The sequence below is a fragment of the Jaculus jaculus genome, chromosome 5 (assembly GCF_020740685.1).
Source record: "Jaculus jaculus isolate mJacJac1 chromosome 5, mJacJac1.mat.Y.cur, whole genome shotgun sequence".
Classification (NCBI taxonomy): domain Eukaryota; kingdom Metazoa; phylum Chordata; class Mammalia; order Rodentia; family Dipodidae; genus Jaculus; species Jaculus jaculus.
In genome coordinates this window covers 30644815-30666723 of record NC_059106.1, presented here as the reverse complement: position 1 = coordinate 30666723, position 21909 = coordinate 30644815, and the positions used below count along the sequence as shown (strand labels likewise).

The 21909-nt window shown below is 46.0% G+C and overlaps 1 protein-coding gene across 9 annotated transcripts in view; it reads right to left on the bottom strand.

The window, feature by feature from the left end:
• The window catches only part of Kiaa1217 (KIAA1217 ortholog), an 815686-nt gene that overhangs the window by 297862 nt on the left and 495915 nt on the right, over positions 1 to 21909 (bottom strand). Inside the window, exon 1 of one of the 9 annotated variants that reach the window (XM_045151348.1) lies at positions 13560 to 13826. The exons of the other annotated variants lie outside the window; for them this stretch is intronic. Within the exon in view, the coding sequence (XP_045007283.1) occupies positions 13560 to 13629 (70 nt within the window). The 5' untranslated portion in view covers positions 13630 to 13826. Of the gene's footprint in view, positions 1 to 13559; positions 13827 to 21909 lie in introns of those variants that run through there. 9 annotated transcript variants of the gene reach the window in all.

The following is a 21909-nucleotide window of genomic DNA, read 5'->3' as shown; positions in this document are numbered from 1 at the left end:
GTTAGCCAGATGCACAAGGGGGCGCACGCGTCTGGAGTTCGTTTGCAGAGGCTGGAAGCCCTGGCGCGCCCATTCTCTCTCTCTCCCTCTACCTGTCTTTCTCTCTGTGTCTGTAGCTCTCAAATAAATAAATAAATAAATTAATTAAAAAAAAATTAAAGTTTAAAAGAGAAAGAAAGAAAAACAACAAAGAAAAATTTAAAGTTTAGCTGGAGAGATAGCCTGCAAAGGCAAAGGATCCTGGTTCGATTCCCCTGGACCCACATAAGCCAGATGCACAAGGGGCACATGCATCTGGAGTTCATTTGCAGTGGCTGGAGGCCCTGGCATGCCCATTCTCTCTCTGTATCTACCTCTTTCTCTCTCTCAAATAAATAAATGAATAAAATACATTTTTAAAAATTATAAAGTTTAACAAAAAAGGAAGCTACTGCATAAACTGCTCCCCCCCATCCTTTGGTTTATTCTAAGTAAGAACACGGATCAGACACGTTGTTTATAGGTGACAAGGTTGCCCCTTCCCTGCCTTTGCACTTACAGCAGAGTTAACTCCAGCGATTTTCATCATTTATGCATTTTTAATTACAGTTTAGTTCTGGTACTAGGATTATTTTTTAATTTATGTAATCTAAAGATGGTTTCTGACAGAGGTATTTCAGTATCTGGAACAAAAACAGCCATCGCGGGCTGGAGAGATGGTTTAGAGGCTAAGTGCATGCCTGTGAAGCCTAAGAACACAGGTTCGATTCTCCAGGTCCCACGCAAGCCAGATGCACATGGTGGCGCATGCATCTGGAGTTCGTTTGCAGTGACTAGAGGCCCTGGCGCACCCATTCTCTCTTTCTCTCTCCCCGCCTCTCTGTCTCTAAGAAATAAATAAATAAAATAAAAAATTATTTTAAAAAATAGGCATTACCCTGCATATAAGTCAGATAATCATTGACACATGTGAGCCATTTGCAAATTCTGTTTCTCCTGTTATCACACTCCACACAAGGGGGATGTCGGCACAGGTAATAACTGAAGGGATGTAAAGTGACGCGAGGGAAGAGTCACGGTTATATTTCGTTAGTCTTTTGACCTAACCTAAAGACTGCTACCAAGTTGGTCTTTAATGGACAAACTGTCTTCTACTTAGAACCAAGAAACTAAGACATACAAGGTCAATGCTTATAGTACAGGACACGTAGAGCACAATCCTCCTTCATTCCCTTTTCTTTTTCTCTTCTTTTTGAGATAGAGAGAGAAATTGAAGAACATTCCAGGCACTGGGGAGATGGCTCAGAGGTGAAAGGCGCTTATTTACAAAGCCTGCAGGCCCAGATTTGATTCCCTAGGACCCTCGTAAAGCCAGATGCACAAAGTGACACATGCATCTGGAGTTCATTTGCAGTAGCAAGAGGCCCCAGTGCACCCATATTCTCTCTCTCTCTTAAATATATTTTTTTTAAATATTTAAGGATTCATTGCTTAAAAAATGCTTTTAGGAGGATGGAGATATGGCTTAGTGGTTAAGCCTTTTTCCTGTGAAGCCTAAGGACCCCAGTTCGATTCCCCAGAACATACGTAAACCAGATGTACAATGGGCACATGTGTCTGGAGTTTGTAGTGGCTGGAGGCCCTAGTGTGCTCATTTTCTCTCTCTGACTCTTTCTCTCAAATAAATAATAAAAATAAAATCTTAAAAAAAAAATGCTTTTAGGCCAGGTGTGGTGACACACGCCCTTAATCCCAGCACCTGGGAGGCACGGGTAAGTGGATTGCCGTGAGTTTGAGGCCACCTTGAGACTACATAGTGAATTCCAGGTCAGCCTGAGCTACAACGAGACCCTACTTCAGAAAACCCCCCCAAAAAAAAACAAAAAAAAAATTTTAGGGCTGGGTGTGGTGGTGCATGCCTGTAATCCCAGCACCAGGTAGGCAGAGGTAGGAGGATTGCCATGAGTTAAGAGGCCAACCTGAGACTACACAATGAATTTTAGGTCAGCCTCAGATAGACTGAGACCCTACCTCAAAAAAAAAAAAAAAAAAAAAAGTGGCCTGGAGAGGTGGCTTAGCAGTTAAGGCACTTGCCTGCAAAGGACCCAAGTTTGATTCCCCAGGCTCCACATAAACCAGATGTACAAGGTGTTGCATGAATCTGAGTTCATTTTCAGTGGCTGGAGGCCATTGCTTGCCCATTCTCTCTCTCTCTCTCTCTCTCTCTAAAATAAATAAATATATATATATATATATATATATATATATATATATATATATATATATTTTAAAATGTTTCAGGGGGCTGGAGAGACGGCTTAGTGGTTAAGGAGCATGCCTACGAAGCCTAAGGACCCTGGTTCGATTCTCTAGATCCCATATAAGCCAGATGCACTGGTGGTGCATGAGTCTGGAGTTCATTTGCAATGGCTAGAGGTCCTAGTGCGCCCATTCTCTCTCTCACTCTCCCTGTCTGTCTGTAATAAATTAATTAATTAAAATAAAATAAAAAATAAAAAATCCTTTTTAAAAAATGTTTCAGTCTCTCTGTTTGCAAATAAATAAAAAAAATATTTTTCAAATTATCTTTATTGGAAGAGAGAATATAGGCAGGCCAGGGTTTCATGCCACTGTCAACAAATCACAGACACCTGGGCCACATTTTGCCTCTGGCTTTACATGGGTACTGGGGAATTGAACCCAGGCTGGCCTGACTTTGCAAGTAAGCACATTTATCCGGAGTCATCTCCCCACCCTTAGCAGGTCTTTGTTAGCCCTGCATGGGGACGAGCACAGTGTCAAGCGTTTACCTGACATGCACAGGACCCTCAATAGCAGCCACACTACACAAGGAGATGAAGGGACGAGGCCGTCTCCGGCTGTGCCAGCCTGGTCCCGAGTGTGTGGCTGGTCTACCTTTTGCGTTAGCTAAGCTGTGCAGCACGGGTTGGCTTTTTGTTTGTTTCTTCACGGCAGCTCTCACTCCAGTCCCAGACGGGCCTGACACAGCGCTCCTCCTAACCGGTGCCTGTGCCTCCCAAATGCTGGGATTAAAGGCACGTGCCGCCACACCCAGCAGTGCGTAACTTTCAAGTGGATGTCTTAAGATTACATTTTTATCTCTTGTAGGCTTCTTATTTATTTATTTATTTTTGGGTTGGGGTTTCTTGTGTCCCAGGCTGACCTTGAACTTCCTATGTAACAAAGGATGTCATTGAACTGATCCTCTTATCTTAGTGTTAGGGTTATAGGCATGACTCATTTACGTGGTGCTGAGGATCCAATCCAGAGCTTTGTAACATGTTAGGCAAGTACTCTACCAACTGAGCCACATCTGCAATCCAAGATTGCTTCTAACATCATTAAAGTAATGTATTTAAAAATGATCCCAGGTAGCTAGATTAATGAACGGGACCAGTCTTTGGAAAGGTGATTACTTTCCATGCACACAAAATACACGCATCTCCCAGGAGTGGTGACTCACTCCTTTAATCCCAGCACTCAGGAGGCAGAGGTAGGAGGATCACTGTGAGTTTGAAGTCAGCCTAGGACTACAGAGTGAGTTCCAGGTCAGCCTGGGCTAAAGACCCTACCTTGAACAACCAAAAAAATAAATAAATAAAATACGCACACATACATACATATGTGGAAAAAACACGCATGTATCTGTAGTTCAACAATGAACAGAAGCTGCACCCTGCAGAGCTATGACAGACTCTCATTCAACTTCATCTGGGGTCATCAAAGAGGGTCAAAATACCCAGAACAGTCACACCTTGGAGACTATAGTCTCCACTTCATTGAACTTTACCATGGAAAGAACTAGAAGAGGGTCTTGGAGGCCACTGTCATCTTCTGCCACCATTAACCCAGGGGAAATCCCACTGAACTATCATATTGCTTTTCATTTTTTCTCATTCTTGTGGATTAAAAAAAAAATTAAAGCCAGGCGTGGTGGCACACACCTTTAATCCCAGCACTCGGGAGGCAGAGGTAGGAGGATCACTGTTGAGTTCGAGGCCACCCTGAGACTACATAGTGAATTCCAGGTCAGCCTGGGCTACAGTGAGACCCTACCTTGTAAAAAAAATACAAAAACAAAAGCAAAATCAAGCTGAGGCACAAATAAACAAGAGGAAGAACAGGCGAAGGACACTGTGTGACAATCCCACAGTCATGGGCTCAGAGACCCAAGTCTAGCCAATTCCCCATTACCCACATGAATAAAGAAAAGCTCCAGTGTGGATGCTCCAAGCTTCCAAACAGAAATAGAATTCTATTTCTTGTTTGGAATGTGCCTTGTTGCTAATATTTAAATATGGGTGTGCCCGGCTATTTGCTGCTCTGGTACTTCTTGTCTCACAGAGCAGTGACACTGCCATGAAGAAAGGGCCTGGCATGCTGAAAGGCAGCTCTGTTTCCTCTTCCTGCCCCTCCCCGGCCCCACAGAGCGGGAGACTCCTCCTGGGAGCCCACTTCAAGCAGGGCAAAGAGCAAACGGGAGCTTAGAGGGAACAGCAGCCCTCGCACACTCCGGGGAGCAGAAGTAAGGAGGAGGGGCCAGGAGCTCTGGAGAAGTAGGGGCTCCCTGCCGGGATGTGTCCTCATCCAGAATGAGAAAAAAGGAGGCACTTGGGGGAGGGCAGATACCAAAGAGAGGGTAGAAAGTTGAGCATCCAAGGACAAGCACGAGCAAGCTACACAGACAGGCAGCTGTTGGAAAGCTGGTATCTTTGCCTAACATGTCGCTTTGGCGGGGTTGACTGACCAGCAAGGGGCTTGGGGCCTTACATCATCCAAACACTCAGAACTGTGCAGGTCACTTCCCTGGGATATGTTATTTTTCCTTATTTTGGCTGTTGCGCACGCGTAAGAGAGAAAGAGCGCTGAAGGTTAATCCCAGGGCTTTGAGCATACATGCTAAACATGCACCTTACTGCTGAGTTATTCCTGGCCCTTCTCTAAGAATTTATTCCTTGGTGGAGACCAGGTAGTCTGGTGGTTTGTGCCTGCCATGCCAGTGGTCAGGTGAGGCTGAGACAGGAGGATTGTCAAGAGTCTGAGGCTAGCCTGGGCTATATAATGACTTCTGGTCCAGCTGGAGGCTACAGTGATAAAGCTTGAGACCCTGACTCAAAACAACCAAGGGGGGAGGGGTAAGATTAGGTAGTCTGCTCACTGCTCACAGCTGTCTCTTGACAGCCAGTTTTCACTCCCTCATGTGGCAGGCTCTTTACAGTCTTTAAGATGGAGCTCTTTATTTAAAAAGGCTTTATGTAGCGCATGCTGGCCTCCAGTTGATGGTCTTCCCATTGCAACCTATCCAGGATGACAGCCAGTGTGTCACCACACCAGGTGAGAGTGACCGTTGCCAAGATGCCCTGTTTTAGGGGAGTTGCTGTCTAGCTGTGCAGCCTAGGGCATGGTGGCAAACGCAGTGCTTACCATGTGTTGGACCTGAAACATTCTCCAGCTGCACCCATCTCCCAGGACCCTCCATCTAGTTGAGTTCTTATACTTATCCTAGTCAATACAACACGGGCAGCAGCGATTGGAAATAACATCAGCCCCAGGCCCTGAACTTCCTAAGCAATCTTCAGGAATGCTGTCTTTTCTTTTTAACCAGTTGAATACTAAGAAACCAGCAGAAGCTTCCTGAGGGACAGTGTAGTGGTGGGATGCTCAGGAGGATCCACCCAGCCAGGAATGTCACAGTCCACCCTGTGTGTGCAAGAAATTAAGCCTGGCCATATGAAGCCACCAAGATTGGAGGGCTGTCACAATGGTGAGCCTGACAAACGCATAAACATATGCTCTGTTGGGTGCTAGCTCAGTGCTCCAGTCCTCTTGCTAACATAAAGATCATCACCATACACGAACTGGCAGGAAAATCACAGCAGAAAGCAGGCCACTGCATTCCTCTAATGAGCCTGAAAAATTGAAGTCAATGAGAAAAGATGATTCCTGGCACAGACTTTAGACTAAATAGGAACAGCCTCTTCCCAACACAGAAAAGCATTCTTATGCCATACTGACTAGAGTTAAGTGATTGATGGGCTGGAGAGTTAGTTCAGCAGTTAAGGCATTTGCCTGCAAAGCCTAACGACCTGAGTTTGATTCCCCAGTGTCCATGTAAACAATGTGGTGCCTGCATATGAAGTTTGTTTACAGTGGCTGGAGGCCCTGGCGTGTGCCCATTCTCCCTCTCCCTCTCTCGTCTCTGTCTCTCACTGCTTATAAATAAGTGATTGATTGAGTCAGTCAGTCATTCACAGAAATATGCGTAGTGCCTGCTGCACACATGGAAAAGGAGTCTGACCAACACTGGCTCAGACCCCCCCCCCCCCACATACAGGAGTCCAGCTGGTGGCTAGGGAAACAGACAATGGGTAACAGGCAATCTGAAAGGCAGGTAGTGATATGTGATTGAGGAATGAAACAGGATAAGGGGAGAAAAACTATTTATTTTAGACCACAGACCTGCATATTTGTCACTCAAGGCTGGCACTCCATGGGAGGAGACTGCCAGTCAGGGGCTGGGGGAGGCAAATAGGTGTATGGACCACCTGCATAGAGATTTTAAGACCTTAAGGGCCAGAACAAGATGCTATCAGAGACATCCTCAGGAAGGCCTGTCCCTTGGACCATGCAGAGGAACCCATGATCTTCAGTGGCATACAACTGTAATCCCAGTACTTGGTGAGAGTCAGCAGGATCAGAAGTTAAAGGCTAACCATGACCACACAGTGAGTTCAAGGACAGCCTACCAACACCAATCAATCAAAAAAACCCTCCCAGTGTGAGGTGTGAGATACCTCCCAGAGAATTGTTGGTTAGGGAGGTCCCTGAAGCCCCAAGACAATACCAGAGATTGCTCTTCCTTGCCCACACCTATTGCCACCAGACGGAAAGACCCTATTGCTGAAGATACCACACACTCTGTTGTCCTGGAACTCACCAATCAGGCTAGATTGGCTAAGTAGCAAGCTCCAGGGATCGTCCTGTTTCCACCTCCCCAGCGCTGAGGTTACAAGGCTGCATCCACCACCATGCCCAGCATTTTGCGCTTGTACTGACGACGAAACTCAAGTCCTCACACTGGAAAGGCAAGCATTTTTACCCACTGAGCTGTTTTCCCACTCCTGCACCCAGCCTCTTAAACTGTGCATTGTGTGGGGTCACATAACTGATTGTGGGGTTATGAAAATTTGGCGATAGTGAAAGGTTTCTGAACCCACAGCAAAAATTAACTCACAAACGTATGATGAGTCCAAGGTGTTTCTAACCATGCCTCGTCCGCACAGCGCCGCGTGACCTCAGCGCAGCCTTGGCTCAGAACACATAATGTGCGCGCTGCATATGCCTCACTCCACACGGTGCCAGCAAATGCTCCCTGAGACACCCTGGCTCAGCTTCTGCTGTTTTATGCTTTGACTCTCAGTGCTGTCAATGTATGTGCACTTTGTCACTCTTATAGAAACATAGTGGCTTATTTATAGGAAACAAAAAATTTTGATAATTTCCTACTGTCATTTTGGAACATAAGTATCAAATCGGTGTATCTTCAGACTGGATTGGATTAGAATGTCTGAGCATGGTGGCACATGCCTTTAATCTCAGCACAATTTTTTTTTAATTGCTGCTTGGAGCCTTTCATGTCTTTAATCCCAGCACTCGGGAGACTGAGGCAGGAGGACCGCTGTGAGTCCAAGGCCAACCAAAGACTACATAGTGAGCACTAGGTCAGCCTGGGCAAGAGAGAGAGAGAGAGAGAGAGAGAGACACCCTATCTCAAAAAAAAAAAAAAAAGTTATTATTTGAGTTGCTAACTTGAGGTTTTTGTTTGGTTTGGTTTTGTTTCTGAGAGGTAGAGAGAGAGAGAAAATGGGCATGCCAGAGCCTCTGGCCACTGCAAAAGAACTCCAGATGCATGATGTATTACTTTGTGCATCAGGCTTTACATGCATACTGGAAAATTCAATGCAGATCTGTGCCAGTAGGCTTTCCAAACAAGTGCCTTTAACTACTGAGCCATCTCCTCAACTCCAAACTTAAAAAAAAAAAAAAAAATTAGGGGATGGACAGGGCTCAGTGGTTAAAAGAACTTGCTTGCAAACCCAGATGCTGGGTTCAGTTCCCCAGTACCCACATAAAGCCAGATGCACAAAGTAGTGTAAGTATCTGGAGTTTGTTTACAGTGGCAAGAGGCTCTGACATGCCCATTCTTCTCTCTGTCTCTCAATGCTTGTAAATAAAGAAAAATATAAAATAAATAAATTTCCAGCAATTTCTAAAATGGGCCTAAACATACTTCTGCCACTTTGTGCTATGTATTTATGCAAAACAGAATTCTTAGAATGGACACTTATAACATTAAAATATCATTCTGCTGGGTGTGGTGGCACATGCCTTTAATCCCAGCACTTGCGAGGCAGAAGTAGGAGGATCACTGTGAGTTCCAGACCAGCCTGAGATTACACAGTGAATTCCAAGTCAGCCTGGGTAGAGCAAACCCCACTTTGAAAAACAAAATAAAATATCAATCTGAAAAATGCCGAAGAGGCTCTGGGTCCTGCAGTATCAAATATTCAACAAAGATATAGTTCCTTATGTAATATTAAACAAGCATACACATCACATTAGTATGTAAACTTGCCTCCATCTTTAATAAATGTACCAAATCATTATCAGTAAAATGTTTGATTTATACACTTCTTTGTTTTTTGTTTTTTGGTTTTTCAAGGTAGGGTTTCACTCTAGCCTAGGTTGACCTGGAGTTCACTCTGTAGACTCAGGATGACCTCAAAGTCATGGTGATCCTCCTACCTCTGCCTCCCAAATGCTGGGATTAATGGCATGTGCCACCATGCCTGGCATATACATTTTTTTTTGGTTTTTTGTTGTTGTTGTTGTTTTTCGAGGTAAGGTCTTACTCTGGCCCAGGCTGAACAGGAATTAACTATTTAGTCTCAGGGTGGCCTCGAACTTACAGCAATCCTCCTACCTCTGCCTCTCGAGTGCTGGGATTAAAGGTGTGCGCCACCATGCCTAGCTTTGGCATATACAATTTTTAATACTGAAATGATACAAAAATTTCTCAGGTGAAAAGGGGTCACAAGTGGAAAAAGTTTAAGAAGTCCTGTATACAATACACTCTCACTTTTATTTTACCTGCTAGCAGTGAAACTGTTACTGATCTCATATTCTTTCTTTCTGTTTGTTTGTTTGTTTGTTTGTTCGTTTGTTTGTTTGTAAGGAAGGGTCTCTCTCTAGGCTAGGCTAACCAGGAACTCACTCCTTAGCCCCAGGCTGGCCTCAAAATCAAGGAGATTCTCCTACTTCATCTTTCCCAGTGCTGGGACGAAGGTGTGTGCCCCCATTCCTGGCTGACTCCATGTTGTTTTTGAATATTCTTGAGGCAACCATATGCTCACCTTGCCCTAAGAGCTCTAGGTAACAACTGTTGGCCAGTGAAATTATTTATGGTGCTCCCAGTCATTCTCAAAGAGGTCTGCATTTGGACAATAAGATACGTGATCACTCCAGGGAGCCTTGCCCATAGCAGACTGGTGAACTCAAGTCTCTTGGGTAGCATCATTAGCCTCTGTCTAAGAAAGTGTCCCTGGAGCTTGCTAAGCTGCTGGGAACGCACAGGTGAATGAGATGCGGTCCTTGTTCCAGAACGCCGTGCTGTGACTGGGTAAAATATAAACCGATATAAAGGACACGGTGCTAGATGTGGATGGGAGCCATTGTAGTGATGTTAGTTGGCCTCAGAGATGCTAGTCTGCCCTGAAGCCCTCATACTCAGCAGAGTTTCCGGAAATGAAGACATACTCCTTCACAGAATCGTATGATTTACCCAGAACTGCACAGGATCTTAAAAATCTAACCAGGATTAATGCTTTCCTTTTTCAATCTTTCCTTGCAATCTGCACAGAGACTAATCATAGGGCATTTCTCAGTCTCCAATCCTCTTTGTATTCTCATTACCAATATCCAAATTGTAATCAATCTCTCTACTCAGATGCCCGATAAACTTTTCAGCCATCCCACAGTTCCCCGACCCCCAAGCAGAAGTCCCCTCTCATCCTCTGTAGAATGCTTTCCCACTTAAGTCAATGCTAACTCCAGTCTCCCAGCCTCCTGGGTCAAAAACTTCTAAATCATCTCAGGCCCTCTTTTTCTTGTAACTATCATATAATCTAAGTAAATTATTTTTCTTTTGTTTCTTTTTGTATAATTTTTAAAATTTTTATTTATTTATTTATTTGAGAGAGAGAGACAAAGATGCAGGTGGAGAGAGAGAACGGGCACGCTACGGCCTCTAGTTGCTGAAAACTAACTCCAAATATATCCATCACCTTGTGCATCTAGCTTATGTAGGTACTAGGGAATCAAACCTGGGTTCTTTGGCTTTGCAGGCAAGTACCTTAACCACTAAGTCATCTTTCCAGCCTTTGTGGTATAATTTTAACGTACTTATTTGCAAGAGAGAAAGAGAGCGTATGGGCACACCAGGACCTCTTGTCATTGTGAATAAATTCCAGATATATGTGCCACTTTGTGCATCTGGCTTTACATGGGTACTGGTACATGGTACATGGCTTTGCAAGCAAGTGCCTTTAACTGTGAGCTATCTCCTGGGCCCCTAAGCAAATTCTTTCTGCTTTACATTTAGTATACATCAAGAATCTGCTTTCTTATCACCAGCTGCTTATCAGTATCTAGCCTAAACCAGCACTGTTGTTTCTGGCCTGGTTTACTTCAAAAACCTCCCTAGAGGGCCTCTCTGCCTTTTTCCCATCCCCACTTGGCTTAAGAGACAAGCCTGGGAGCTAGGGATACAAATCAGAAGTACTGTACCAGTTTAGCATTCCCAAAACCCTGTGTTCAATCCCTGACAATCAGATAAATAGATAATAAAATTTAAAAAGGTAAGTCTGAGCCGCCACTGGCTTCTCAACTTCCCTTGAGATAGAAGCCAAAGACCTTCCACAGCCCCTACAAAGCCTGGATTGAGACTCCAGCTTCGGGCCACCTTCCTGAGTTCTTGCAATCCTTCAAACACGTTACACCCTTTCTGTTCCCTCCCTCACCTGTGCTGAAACATTTCCCTGACAGTCCTACGTGCAGCTTCACACCCATGCCACGTTCCCTATTCTCTTTTCCTGCTCTATTTTTCTCTGTTACTTTATTTCTAGCTAATAGGCTTGCCAGGATGTCCAGTAAAAGTAGAATTGGAGGCACACAATAAGTAGTTTGATGTATTTACTTATTTAAGAGCGAGGGAGAGAGAGAGAGAGAAAGAGACAGGTAGAGAATAGGCACACCAGGGCCTCTAGCCACTGTACATGAATTCCAGACGCATGCACCACTTTGTGCATCTGGCTTTACATGGGTACTCAGAACTCGAACCTCGGTCCTTACACTTCATTAGCAAGTGCCATCTCTAAGCCGTCACTCCAGCCCAATAATTAGTTTTGATATAAGTAATGGCTATGTTATAAGTTATGGTAATGGGTGTGGTGGCGCATGCTTTTAATCCCAACACTGGGAAGGCAAAAGTAGTAGGATCGCCATGAGTTCAAGGCCATGCTGGGACTACATAGTGAATTCCAAGTCAGCATGAACTAGAGTGAGACCCTCGAAAAAAATATATATATCATTCATTGATTCTCTAAAATTCAAATTTAACTAAGCACTCTATGTTTTGGTTAAGTCTGGCATATCACCCATCTAACGTGCTATATATTTTGTTTATGTGTTTATTATTTGCCCCTACCACCACACCTTGCCCCTGACCCTTAGAATGTTCAATGAAGGAAAATAGGTTTGCTGCCTTTTTTCACTACTTGATCTACTCCCCACTGCGAAGCATCCATCAGTTACTCTGGTCTCCAAGTTGTTTCTTGGAAGAGCCTGTGGAAGATACTTTCATTTCAAGGGAGGTAAGAATCCACTGGTGCTGGGCGAGGTGGCGCATGCCTTTAATCCCAGCACTCGGGAGGCAGAGGTAGGAGGATCGCCCTGAGTTCCAGGCCACTTTGAGACTACATAGTGAATTCCAGGTCAGCCTGACCTAGAGTGCGACCCTACCTCAAAACACCAAAAAAAGAAAAAAAAAAAAAAAAGACACTGGCATCTCAAACTTTATTTAATGCAAGTAATGCAAGTGCAAGGTATTGATCCCATTCTCGTTGCCCCATATTTATTTATTTATTTATTTAGGGTTTTGGCACCCTCGGAACTCTGGGTGGTTTCTTTCAGGACAGGCCAGTATGATCAAGTCTTATTAAAAGAGAGTAATGAGGAAAGGGTGAAGAGATGGTTCAGCAGTTAAAGGCACTTGCTTGCAAAGCCTGACGCCCAGGTTCAGTTCCCCAACACACACGTAAAGACAGACGCAGCCGCATGCATCTGGAGTTCATTTGCAGAGGCAAGAGGCCCTGCTGTACCCATTCTTTCTTCCTCTTTCTTTCTCTCTTCCTCCCTCCCTCCCTCTCCTTATAAATAAAGTAATATTTTAAAAAAGAAAAAGAAAGTGCAGACCCCAGCAACCCTAGGGGCCCTCAGGCACTGTTCTTTGAGGCACAGCAGACCAGACTCTTGGATTCTTCTCCAGCATTTCCTGCATCTTGCTGGGGGATTTCTCTCTCCTAATTGTATTCCCTTCTGTCTGGCTCGCTTTGCATTTCTGTGTGGGGATGAGTCATGCGCTGCTTCCCTTTTGCATTTTACCACACACACCTTTTCCCCAGCGCGCAGCCCGTCCCCGCCCACGCGCTGCCCCGCGCTCGCGCCCCGCGTTCCGGCCCCTGGATGAACCTGGGCGGCTCACGACCGCGCGGTTCCTGCTGCCCGGGCCCGGGCCGTGCGCTAGGCGGCACCGCAGACCGCGGACGCGGGAGGGCAGAGGCGTCCTCTCCACACCCACCCTCCCTGCACGATTTCTTTGGAACAACATAAACTTCTGGAAATTCCCTCCGGAAAAGACAAGACTATTAAAAACACAATGAAAAGAAAAATTAGGAAACTGTCTGGAGAAAAATGTACCGATTACTAACTCCCAACATGCAGGTGGGCAAGTCCTCCCTTCCCCGGCCGCTCTGATCTGCAGAACAAAACCTCCCTGAACTCGGGACTTGACTAACGCGCAGCAAAACTTTGCGTCCTGCGACCAGTGGCCGCAGGGAACCCCCAACCAATGAATGGAAACGCAGCGCCCCGGAGGTGGCTTCCCTTCGCCAGGGCACCGGGAGATGCCCCGAGGCCGCTGGGGACGTGGGTTTGTCACTGCATTCTGCCGGCCACAAACGTGACATCACGCACCACCTCTTTTGCTACTTAGGAAAATCTTGCCAGAGACGAACTGAAGCCCCTAAAGAAACCTCAGCCCTCAGCTCGATTTGAAAATACAACTCCCTTTCCTCGTCCCCCCGCAACCTCCCCCCCGCAAACACACACACACAAGAACTCGACTTTCCCGAGTGCCCGGCGCCCAGTTTCTGAAAAGCAGCCGGCGGCGCGGTGCGCGCGCCCTTGTAACTCCATCTTTGAATGACTGATCTGTTACTTACGGTGCATCTGTCTGCTGTCTGCCGACGAGGGCCGGCTCGACTCACATTTCTGGCCTTCTTTCTCTTCCATTGTCCCCGCCTGCCGCCCCGGCTCCGGGCTCCAAGGGAACTTCAGAGCGCAGTTTCTGAAAGCTCCAGGAAGGGGGCCTCCGGCCTGGGGAGGAGGGGACCGTGCGAAACCCCACCCCGATCTAGGCTCCGCTCCGGTGCAAAGTCTCCCTCGCCTGGGAAAACTGCATTCCAGCGCCGGGCCTCCCGCGCCCCGCAGCCCCCAAGCCGCCCTCCGCCGTCGCCGCCGGTCCTCACGTCTGCAGGATGAGGGGCTGAGCTCCCGGGCCGCCGCTGTCCCCGCCCCTGCTGCCCAACAGGTGACGAGGGCCTGTCCTACCCAGGACGCAGAGCCCAGGGAGCAGGGAAAACATTTCACACTCGATTAGGGAAGGGAACCTTGGCTGGAGTGAACGCCCCTCCCCTCCGCCAATTCCACCTATAAATAAACAGAACTGCCCAATCCTCAATTTGAAGAGGAACCCTTTAAAAAGTGTTTTCTTTTAATTTCGAAATCAAAATAGTATGTCACAAATCTTATGGGCTGGAGAGATGGCTCAGCGGTTAAAGTCACTTGCTTGCAAAGCTTGACGCCCCGGTTGGATTCCCCAGTACCCACCAAAGCCAGATGCACACAGTGCGTCTAACATCAATAATAAGGTATAGTAATCCCCCTCCGCTGACTTCAGTCTCCTCACCTGAACTTTAGAGAGAATTTTTACTCACTTGCCTTCACTTTCTGACTCCTCCTCCCCCAACACGCATGCACACTCGCACACCACTTGATCACAAATCTGAAAAGTGACCTGGTATATATATCATCCTCCTGAGTCCTCAAGTTAATTACTTGAAAACATCTGAAAGGCAATTTAAATGCTTTTCTTTGGATGGGCAGAGTTACATCCAACATACTTGTTCTCCTTTTAAACTACCTACAAATATTTATTTTGTTCTCTACCCAGTCCTTGAAAAGCTGGCAAAGTTCCCAGAAAGGGAAAATAGGAGGCACAATGTCCACAGAAGAAAAAAGGATGGGGAAATAATCTCAACAACATTTGCCTGCTATTTCAGAGATCTAAAAGAACACAATAACGGATGGGGAAAGTGGGATTTAAAATATTTTTTTTAATTCATTTGCAAGGAGAGAGAGAGAATGAGAATGAATGGGCACAGGTCTCTTACCATTGCAAAGGAACTCCAGATGCATGGGCCACTTTGTGCATCTGGCTTTACGTGGGTAATGGGAAACTGAATCAGGGCAGTTAGGCTTTGCAAGTAAGTGCCTTTGATCTGTGCCATTTCTCTAGCCCCAAAGTGTGTGTGTGTGTGTGTGTGTGTGTGTGTGTGTGTGTGTGTTTTAATCTATGACCCCATACCATTGGGGGGGGGGCAGCGTCTATCCTGACCATACCTTGACCCATTCAGTCAAGATTTGACATTGATTTAGGCCAGGAATGTGTGCAGAACAATGGCTGGCCCACAGGCCAGAATATGACCTTGAGTCACCTGTGTGTCTTGGCAGCACAAGGGACATATTTTGACCATAACAATGCGGAAGTCTCTAAAGGACAAAGGGACCTATGCAAGGCAAGCACGGGTGATGCCCAAGTTGGGAGGGGAAGTGAAGAGCCTCTCCACTCCTAACAGGGGGTTTCCTGCAATCCAAGAAGATGCTGGTGAGCAGAGGGAATATAGGCAGTGGTGTTTATAAGGCAGGCAACTCCAGGTCTCCAAGACATTGCAACAGAGTCAGCTGATAACCTTGCTTACAAGGAAGTAATCAGGAAAACCCCCCCTAATCCTCACCACATGTCTGTGGACATGAAATGTTCATGAGGGAAACTGTGACTCGTGGGCTTTAGTCCCACCTTCTGCGGCAGGAACATGGTGAATTCAAGGCTTTCCTGGGCTACAGAGTGACTCTGAAGCCAGCCTGGGCAACTTAGTGAGACTGTCTCAAACTTAGAAGTTTAAAAGGGGATCCCATGGGTGGTGGTGGCACACACCTTTAATCCCAGTACTCAGGAGGCAGAGATGAGAGGATTGCAGAGAGTTCGAGGCTACCCTGAAACTACATAGTGAATTACAGGTCAGCCTGGGGTAGAATGAGACCCTACCTTGAAAAACCAAATAATAATAATAATAACAACAACAACAACAATAAATGAAAAAGGTTTGCCAGGCATGGTGGTCCACGGCTTTAACCCCAGCATTCAGGAGGCAGAGGTAGGAGAATTGCTGTGAGTTCAAGGCCAGTCTGGAATTATGGAGTGAGTTCCAAGTCAGCCTGGGCTAGACTGAAACCCTACCTCGAAGAAAGAAAGAAAGAAAGAAAGAAAGAAAGAAAGAAAGAAAGAAAGAAAGAAAGAAAGAAAGAAAGAAAGAGGGAGAGAGAGAGAGAAAGAAAGAAAGAAAGAAGGAAAGAAAGAGGGAGAGAGAGAGAAGAGAGAGAAGAGAGGGAGGGAGGGAAGGAGGATGGAAGGGAGGAAAGAGAGAGCGATAAAGTTCTGAGGGTGTACCTCAATGGTAGAACACTTGCCTAGCATCCCAAAGCCTGGGTTTGAACCCCAGCAGCATAAAAGAAAACTGATCCTGAAAAAAGGATCTCTTATATTCAGGCCCCAGGTACGGATTATCTGAATTTTTACACAGCTCTTGTCAATCTGTCCTCAAGTTATCAGTGCCGAAGGGGAGGGGAGCTGCAGCACTGGAATATCAGGTTAAGGGTTTTGACCCACACCCAACTTGCTCTCCTGTGGGAAAAGCCCATTCTTAGCTGCTACCTGTCACTTGACACAGTGCAGGCACAAGCCCACAGGATCAGGGACACCACATTCGTCGGCACCAGCTGCCAGCAACCACAGACAGGAGGCTTTCTGGAAGAAGCCTTCCTGTTAGCTCCATCTAGGCAAGCAAAGACCCATTTGTGGATAGCAGTGGTTCTCTCCTGGGCTGTTTGGAAAATGTCCTAACAGCCCTTCAGGCCTCTGTTGGTCCCTAGGTGGGCAAAATGGAGAACATCTACAACCACATCTGTCTTTATGCAGCCAAGGGACCCTCAGCGGCCCATGTGTGACCACAGAGCGGGCTGCCACCTCCACGGAGGCTCCAGGAAGACTCCTGTGGAAAGCAGAAAAGAGACTGGCAGAATGGCAGAGAGAATGAACATGCATCATCGAAGACCATAAAATGGACAAAGTTACAGTGAAACTCTGGCTGTTCTCTGGGAAAAGCTTCTGTGCACCTTACTGGAGTTCTATTGCTTTTCCTTAAAAACAGGACCACCACCACCACGCATGGTGACTCACACTTGTTAAATCCCAGCACTCCAGTTGGGGGGAGGGGAGTTGAGGTAGGAGGATCACCATGTGTTTGAGGCCAGTCTGGGCTACAGAGTGAGTTCTAGGTCAGCCTGGACTAGAGAGAGATCCTACCAAAAACAAGCAAGCAAACAAACAAAATAACAGAAAAACAAACAACAACAAAACAAATACAGAAATAAATGAAGTACAGGGACTGCAAACTGAAAAGGTGTTTTGATTTTTTTCTTTTTGCTTTTTTGAGGTAGCGTCTCACTCTAGCTCAGGCTGACTTGGAATTCACTATGTAGTCTCAGGATGGCCTTGAACTCATGGTGATCCTCCTACCTCTGCCTCCCAAGTGCTGGGATTAAAGGCGTGCGCCACCATGCCGGGCCCTGAAAAGGTTTTTCGGTTTTGTTTTTTTGATGTAGGGTCTTACTCTAGCCCAGGCTGACCTGGCATGCACTCTGTAGTCTCAGACAGGCCTCGAACTCACAGTGATCCACCTATCTCAGACTCCTGAGAGCTGGGATTAAAGGCAGGAACCACCACGCCCAGTAAGAGACTGCAAACTGAGAAAATCCTATCCATGCCATTGAGCTCGCTCCTCCACATATCCCACAAGCACACAGACATATGAACTTTTACTGATTGTCAGTTTCTCAGGAAAGCTGTGTTCTGAAACTTACATAAACTTGGTAACTCACATATTCATGGAAAATACTATTGTCAATAAAATATATTTTTTAAAATATATATGATGGGATGATATGAGCTAAATTGAGCAGTATAGATTTTTGATTTACAGGTATGCCCTACCACACAGGGCTTGAAAATAAAATATTTTAAAATATATATATGAGCCGGGCGTGGTGGCGCACGCCTTTAATCCCAGCACTCGGGAGGCAGAGGTAGGAGGATCGCCAAGAGTTCGAGGCCACCCTGAGATTACATAGTAAATTCCAGGTCAGCCTGAGCCAGAGTGAGACCCTACCTCAAAAAACCAAAAAAAAAAAAAAAAAAAAAAAAATAAAATATATATATGATAAGAAAATACTATTGTCATGGAGATGTTCTATATTTTAGAAGAAACCACTATGAACTAGGAGTATACTGTGCTTTTTGAATTGAGTTTCTGGCTTTATAATTTGTTATAACATCCAGTCTGCCTGTGGCTATGAGCTATGACCTTGCTGGGAAAGTTAGAAGAACCTGAAATTTAAAAAAAAAAAAATTTTTTCCAGGTAGAGTCTCACTCTAGTCTGGGCTGACCTGGAATTCACTATGTAGTCTCAGGGTCGCCTTGAACTCATGGAGATCCTTCTACCTCTGCCTCCCGAGTGCTGGGATTAAAGGTGTTTGCCACCACGCCAGGCTCTTTTTAAATATTTTATTATTTATTTATTTGTTTGACAGAGAAAGAGGGAGAGAATGAGAATGGGCACTCCAGGACCTCTAGCCACTGCAACGAACTCCAGACACGTGTGCCCCCTTATGCATCTGGCTAATGTGGGTTCTGGGGACTCGAACCGAGGTCCTTTGGCTTTGCAGGCAAGTGCCTTAACCACTAAGCCATCTCTCCAGCCAAACCTGAAATTTGATTTTCTTCCAGGCATATGGAGAGCTACCATGATGATACTAGGGACTAAGTTTTCAAATCCATTTTTGTTAGCTGGGAAAGTACAAACTTTCTTGCTTAATGGCTCCATATGTTGCTATTCACCACTTAAAATGTCATTTGAAAGAAAAGACAAGATTAAAAAAGTGACTTTTTGCCAGATGTGGTGATGCACGCCTTTAATCCCAGGCAAAGGTAGGAGGATCACCATGAGTTCGAGGCCACCCTGAGACTACATAGTGAATTCCAGGTCAGCTTGGGCTACAGTGAAACTCTAGCTGGAAAAAAAAAAGTGATTTTGTAATCACAGCCCACCTATTACATAACTGGACTACTGTTTTTGATCATGTAATCTGTGTGGCATGTGTCACGACAGGAGCTACTAACAAGATCAAACAATGAGGATGGTTTCTTGCTGGACCTTTCTAATTATAGGACAGCAGAAAATATGTCAGCTTCTTCTATGTAAAATTTTCAAGAGAGAAATCATTACTAGAACCAAGCCTATGTGGAACTATCATGATATATGAGCAAGATAACATAATTTAACATCAGGACACAAAAGAAATAATTAATGCATGCTACATCCTTAAATATACTTTTCAAAGGCATTGATAGCTGTAAGAATGAAAACAAAGTTAAAAACAAGTAAACGAAAATGTCTCAAGCAGAGGCCTCATGTTGGGTAAATATTACATACACATCACCATTTCTGGTTTCAGGCTGCTGTGTGTCACCCTTTAAACTAGACAACTGTTTTTTGTTTTGGGGGGATTGGGGGTGGGGAGGTAGGGTCTCACTCTAGCTCAGACTGACCTAGAATTCATTATGTAGTTTCAGACTGGCCTTGACTCTATAGGGACCTTCCTACCTCTGCTGGGATTAAGGGCGTGTGTGTCACCACGCCCGTCTTGAAAGAAAGAACTCCCCCCCCCCCCCCCCCCCGAGGTGGGGTTTCACTCTAGCTCAGGCTCTCCTGGAATTCACTATGTAGTCTCAGGGTGGCCTTGAACTCACGGTGATCCTCCTACCTCTGCCTCCCAAGTGCTGGGATTAAAGGCATATGCCACCATGTCAGGCTGAAAGAACTTTTTTTATTTTATTTTTATTTTTTATTTTTTTTAATTTATTTATTTGAGAGCAACAGACATAGAGAGAAAGACAGATAGAGGGAGAGGGAGAGAATGGGCGCGCCAGGGCTTCCAGCCTCTGCAAACAAACTCCAGACGCGTGCGCCCCCTTGTGCATCTGGCTAACGTGGGACCTGGGGAACCGAGCCTCGAACCGGGGTCTTTAGGCTTCACAGGCAAGCGCTTAACCGCTAAGCCATCTCTCCAGCCCTGAAAGAACTTTTAACAAGGGTGAAAACAGTCACTTAGACATCTTGGGGAATGTGAAATGTAGGTTATCCCATCCTAGTTTTGACATTCAAGTGTCAGGTGTTCGAGTGACATTATATGTAAATATAAACCCAAGCACTTGGCCAAAGGAAAGGGAACGCTATTAATAATTAGGACTAGACAGCAAGAAACCATGACTGTCACTGTAAGCCAGCACAGATGGACACCTTAAGGTGGACACATCCACCTTAAAGGCCTGTGTTTCCAAATGTGATTATAATAATTCTGTTTGAGTTTCTCAGCAATCACCCTATAGAGCAATTTAAAGTCAATGTGTGACCCTCTTCAGAGTCCCATTTCAAACCTCCACCAGCAGTTTCACATCAGAAAACCAAATTCCCCACCGGGATGCATGTATGCACAACCATCCACCAGCCCTCCCCGGCTCCTAGAAGCCTGTGATAGGAGCAAGGACGGTACAGCTGTAGCCTCATCGCCACTTAGATCTCCCGTGTTCTTTCCAAGCTTCCCTTACAAGAGAGCCTTAAAAGTGTCAGAGCTCTCAGGAGATCCTGCTATTCAAGAAGTGAGGAACCAAGAGCCTCCAACACTTGGGTCTCTTTGTTCAGATGCCTTGGGACTGTCCTGGCCCCTCATACAAGTTCCTTGTAGAGTTGTGGAACATATTGCTCAGACCCAATGTGTGCATACTTTAAGCATACTTACTTTCGTTTCTTTCTTTTTTTGGGGGGGGGGGTTGGTTTTTATTTTTTTGAGGTAGGGTCTCACTCTAGTCCAAGTTGACTTGGAACTCACTCTGCAATCCCAGGCTGGCCTTGAACTCACGGTGATCCTCCTACCTCTACCTCCCAAGTGCTGGGATTAAAGGTGTGCGCCACCATGCTCAGCTACAAGGGGCGACTTTTCAGTGTAAATGGCAGCATGTATGGTTTGCCCCTTTTATCCCAGGGTGGAGCCTGAAAGAATGTACAGACTTGCACATATACCACCAACAGTGCCTTGTCATCCCTATTAAGATTAAAAGAGTAACTTGTGGAAATGGACTTCCCTGATCCGGTTTTCAGCTCTGGTCTTCCCCACATGACCTTACCCCAAGTGGTAGTGAGCTGTGGAGAGACAAGAGCCAAAGAGGGCCAGTGTGGTGGCTCACGCCTTTAACGGGCAGAGGTAGGAGGATCACCGTGAGTTCAAGGCCACCCTGAGACTACATAGTGAATTCCAGGTCAGACTGAGCTAGAGGGAGACCCTACCTCAATAAATACATAAATAAATAAATAAATAAATATAATAAGAGAACAAAAGGAAGCCAGGAAATTGCCATTGCCAAAAAACTGAGTTATGGAGTTCACTTGTCCCTTTTGTCTTCCCTCCCACTTTGCAGCTCAGCAAACTGAAGCTTGGAAAGTTCATGAAAGTCTGTCTTCACTTTTCCCCTCTCCAGTCTCCGGCCCTGTTACACTTGACGTATTTCACCACTGAAGGAAGTTGCTCTAAGGCTACTGTGCGGTGGGGAATAAAATCAGGTTTAGGGAAGCCAAATGTCTACCCATCACAGGAAACCTGGATAAAGTCGGGAGGGAAGAACCCTTGAGCAGGCTCGGGATGCGCAGCCACTGGGCTGGGGTGGGGGTAGCCCAGGGACGTGGTGACGGCTGGAGGCCTGGACAGGGTGGATGTCACCCCGATAGAGCAGAAAGAGGAGAGCAGCCCTGGGTCCTGGCTGCGCACAGGGAGCTGTGGCCTGGGGCTCCCTGGGAAGCCTTTGCGCGCCTCTGCCCCCACCTCAGGAATTCAGAGTACCCTCACCTTCTCCTCCAAGCCGGAGGCACACGTGACTCTGGGTAGGTCACCCGTGTCTATGCTTCCCTGCTGAGAGAGACAGTTTGAAAGGCACTTGGGTGTTTCTATAATACCTCGGCTTGCTTTTCTCTTTCCATTAGCTTCCAGCCTCAGTGAGTGATCTCCGCAGCTGTTCCTGTTCTTGAACCCTGGGCCTGGCGTGGGCTGGGCAGGTGCTCTAC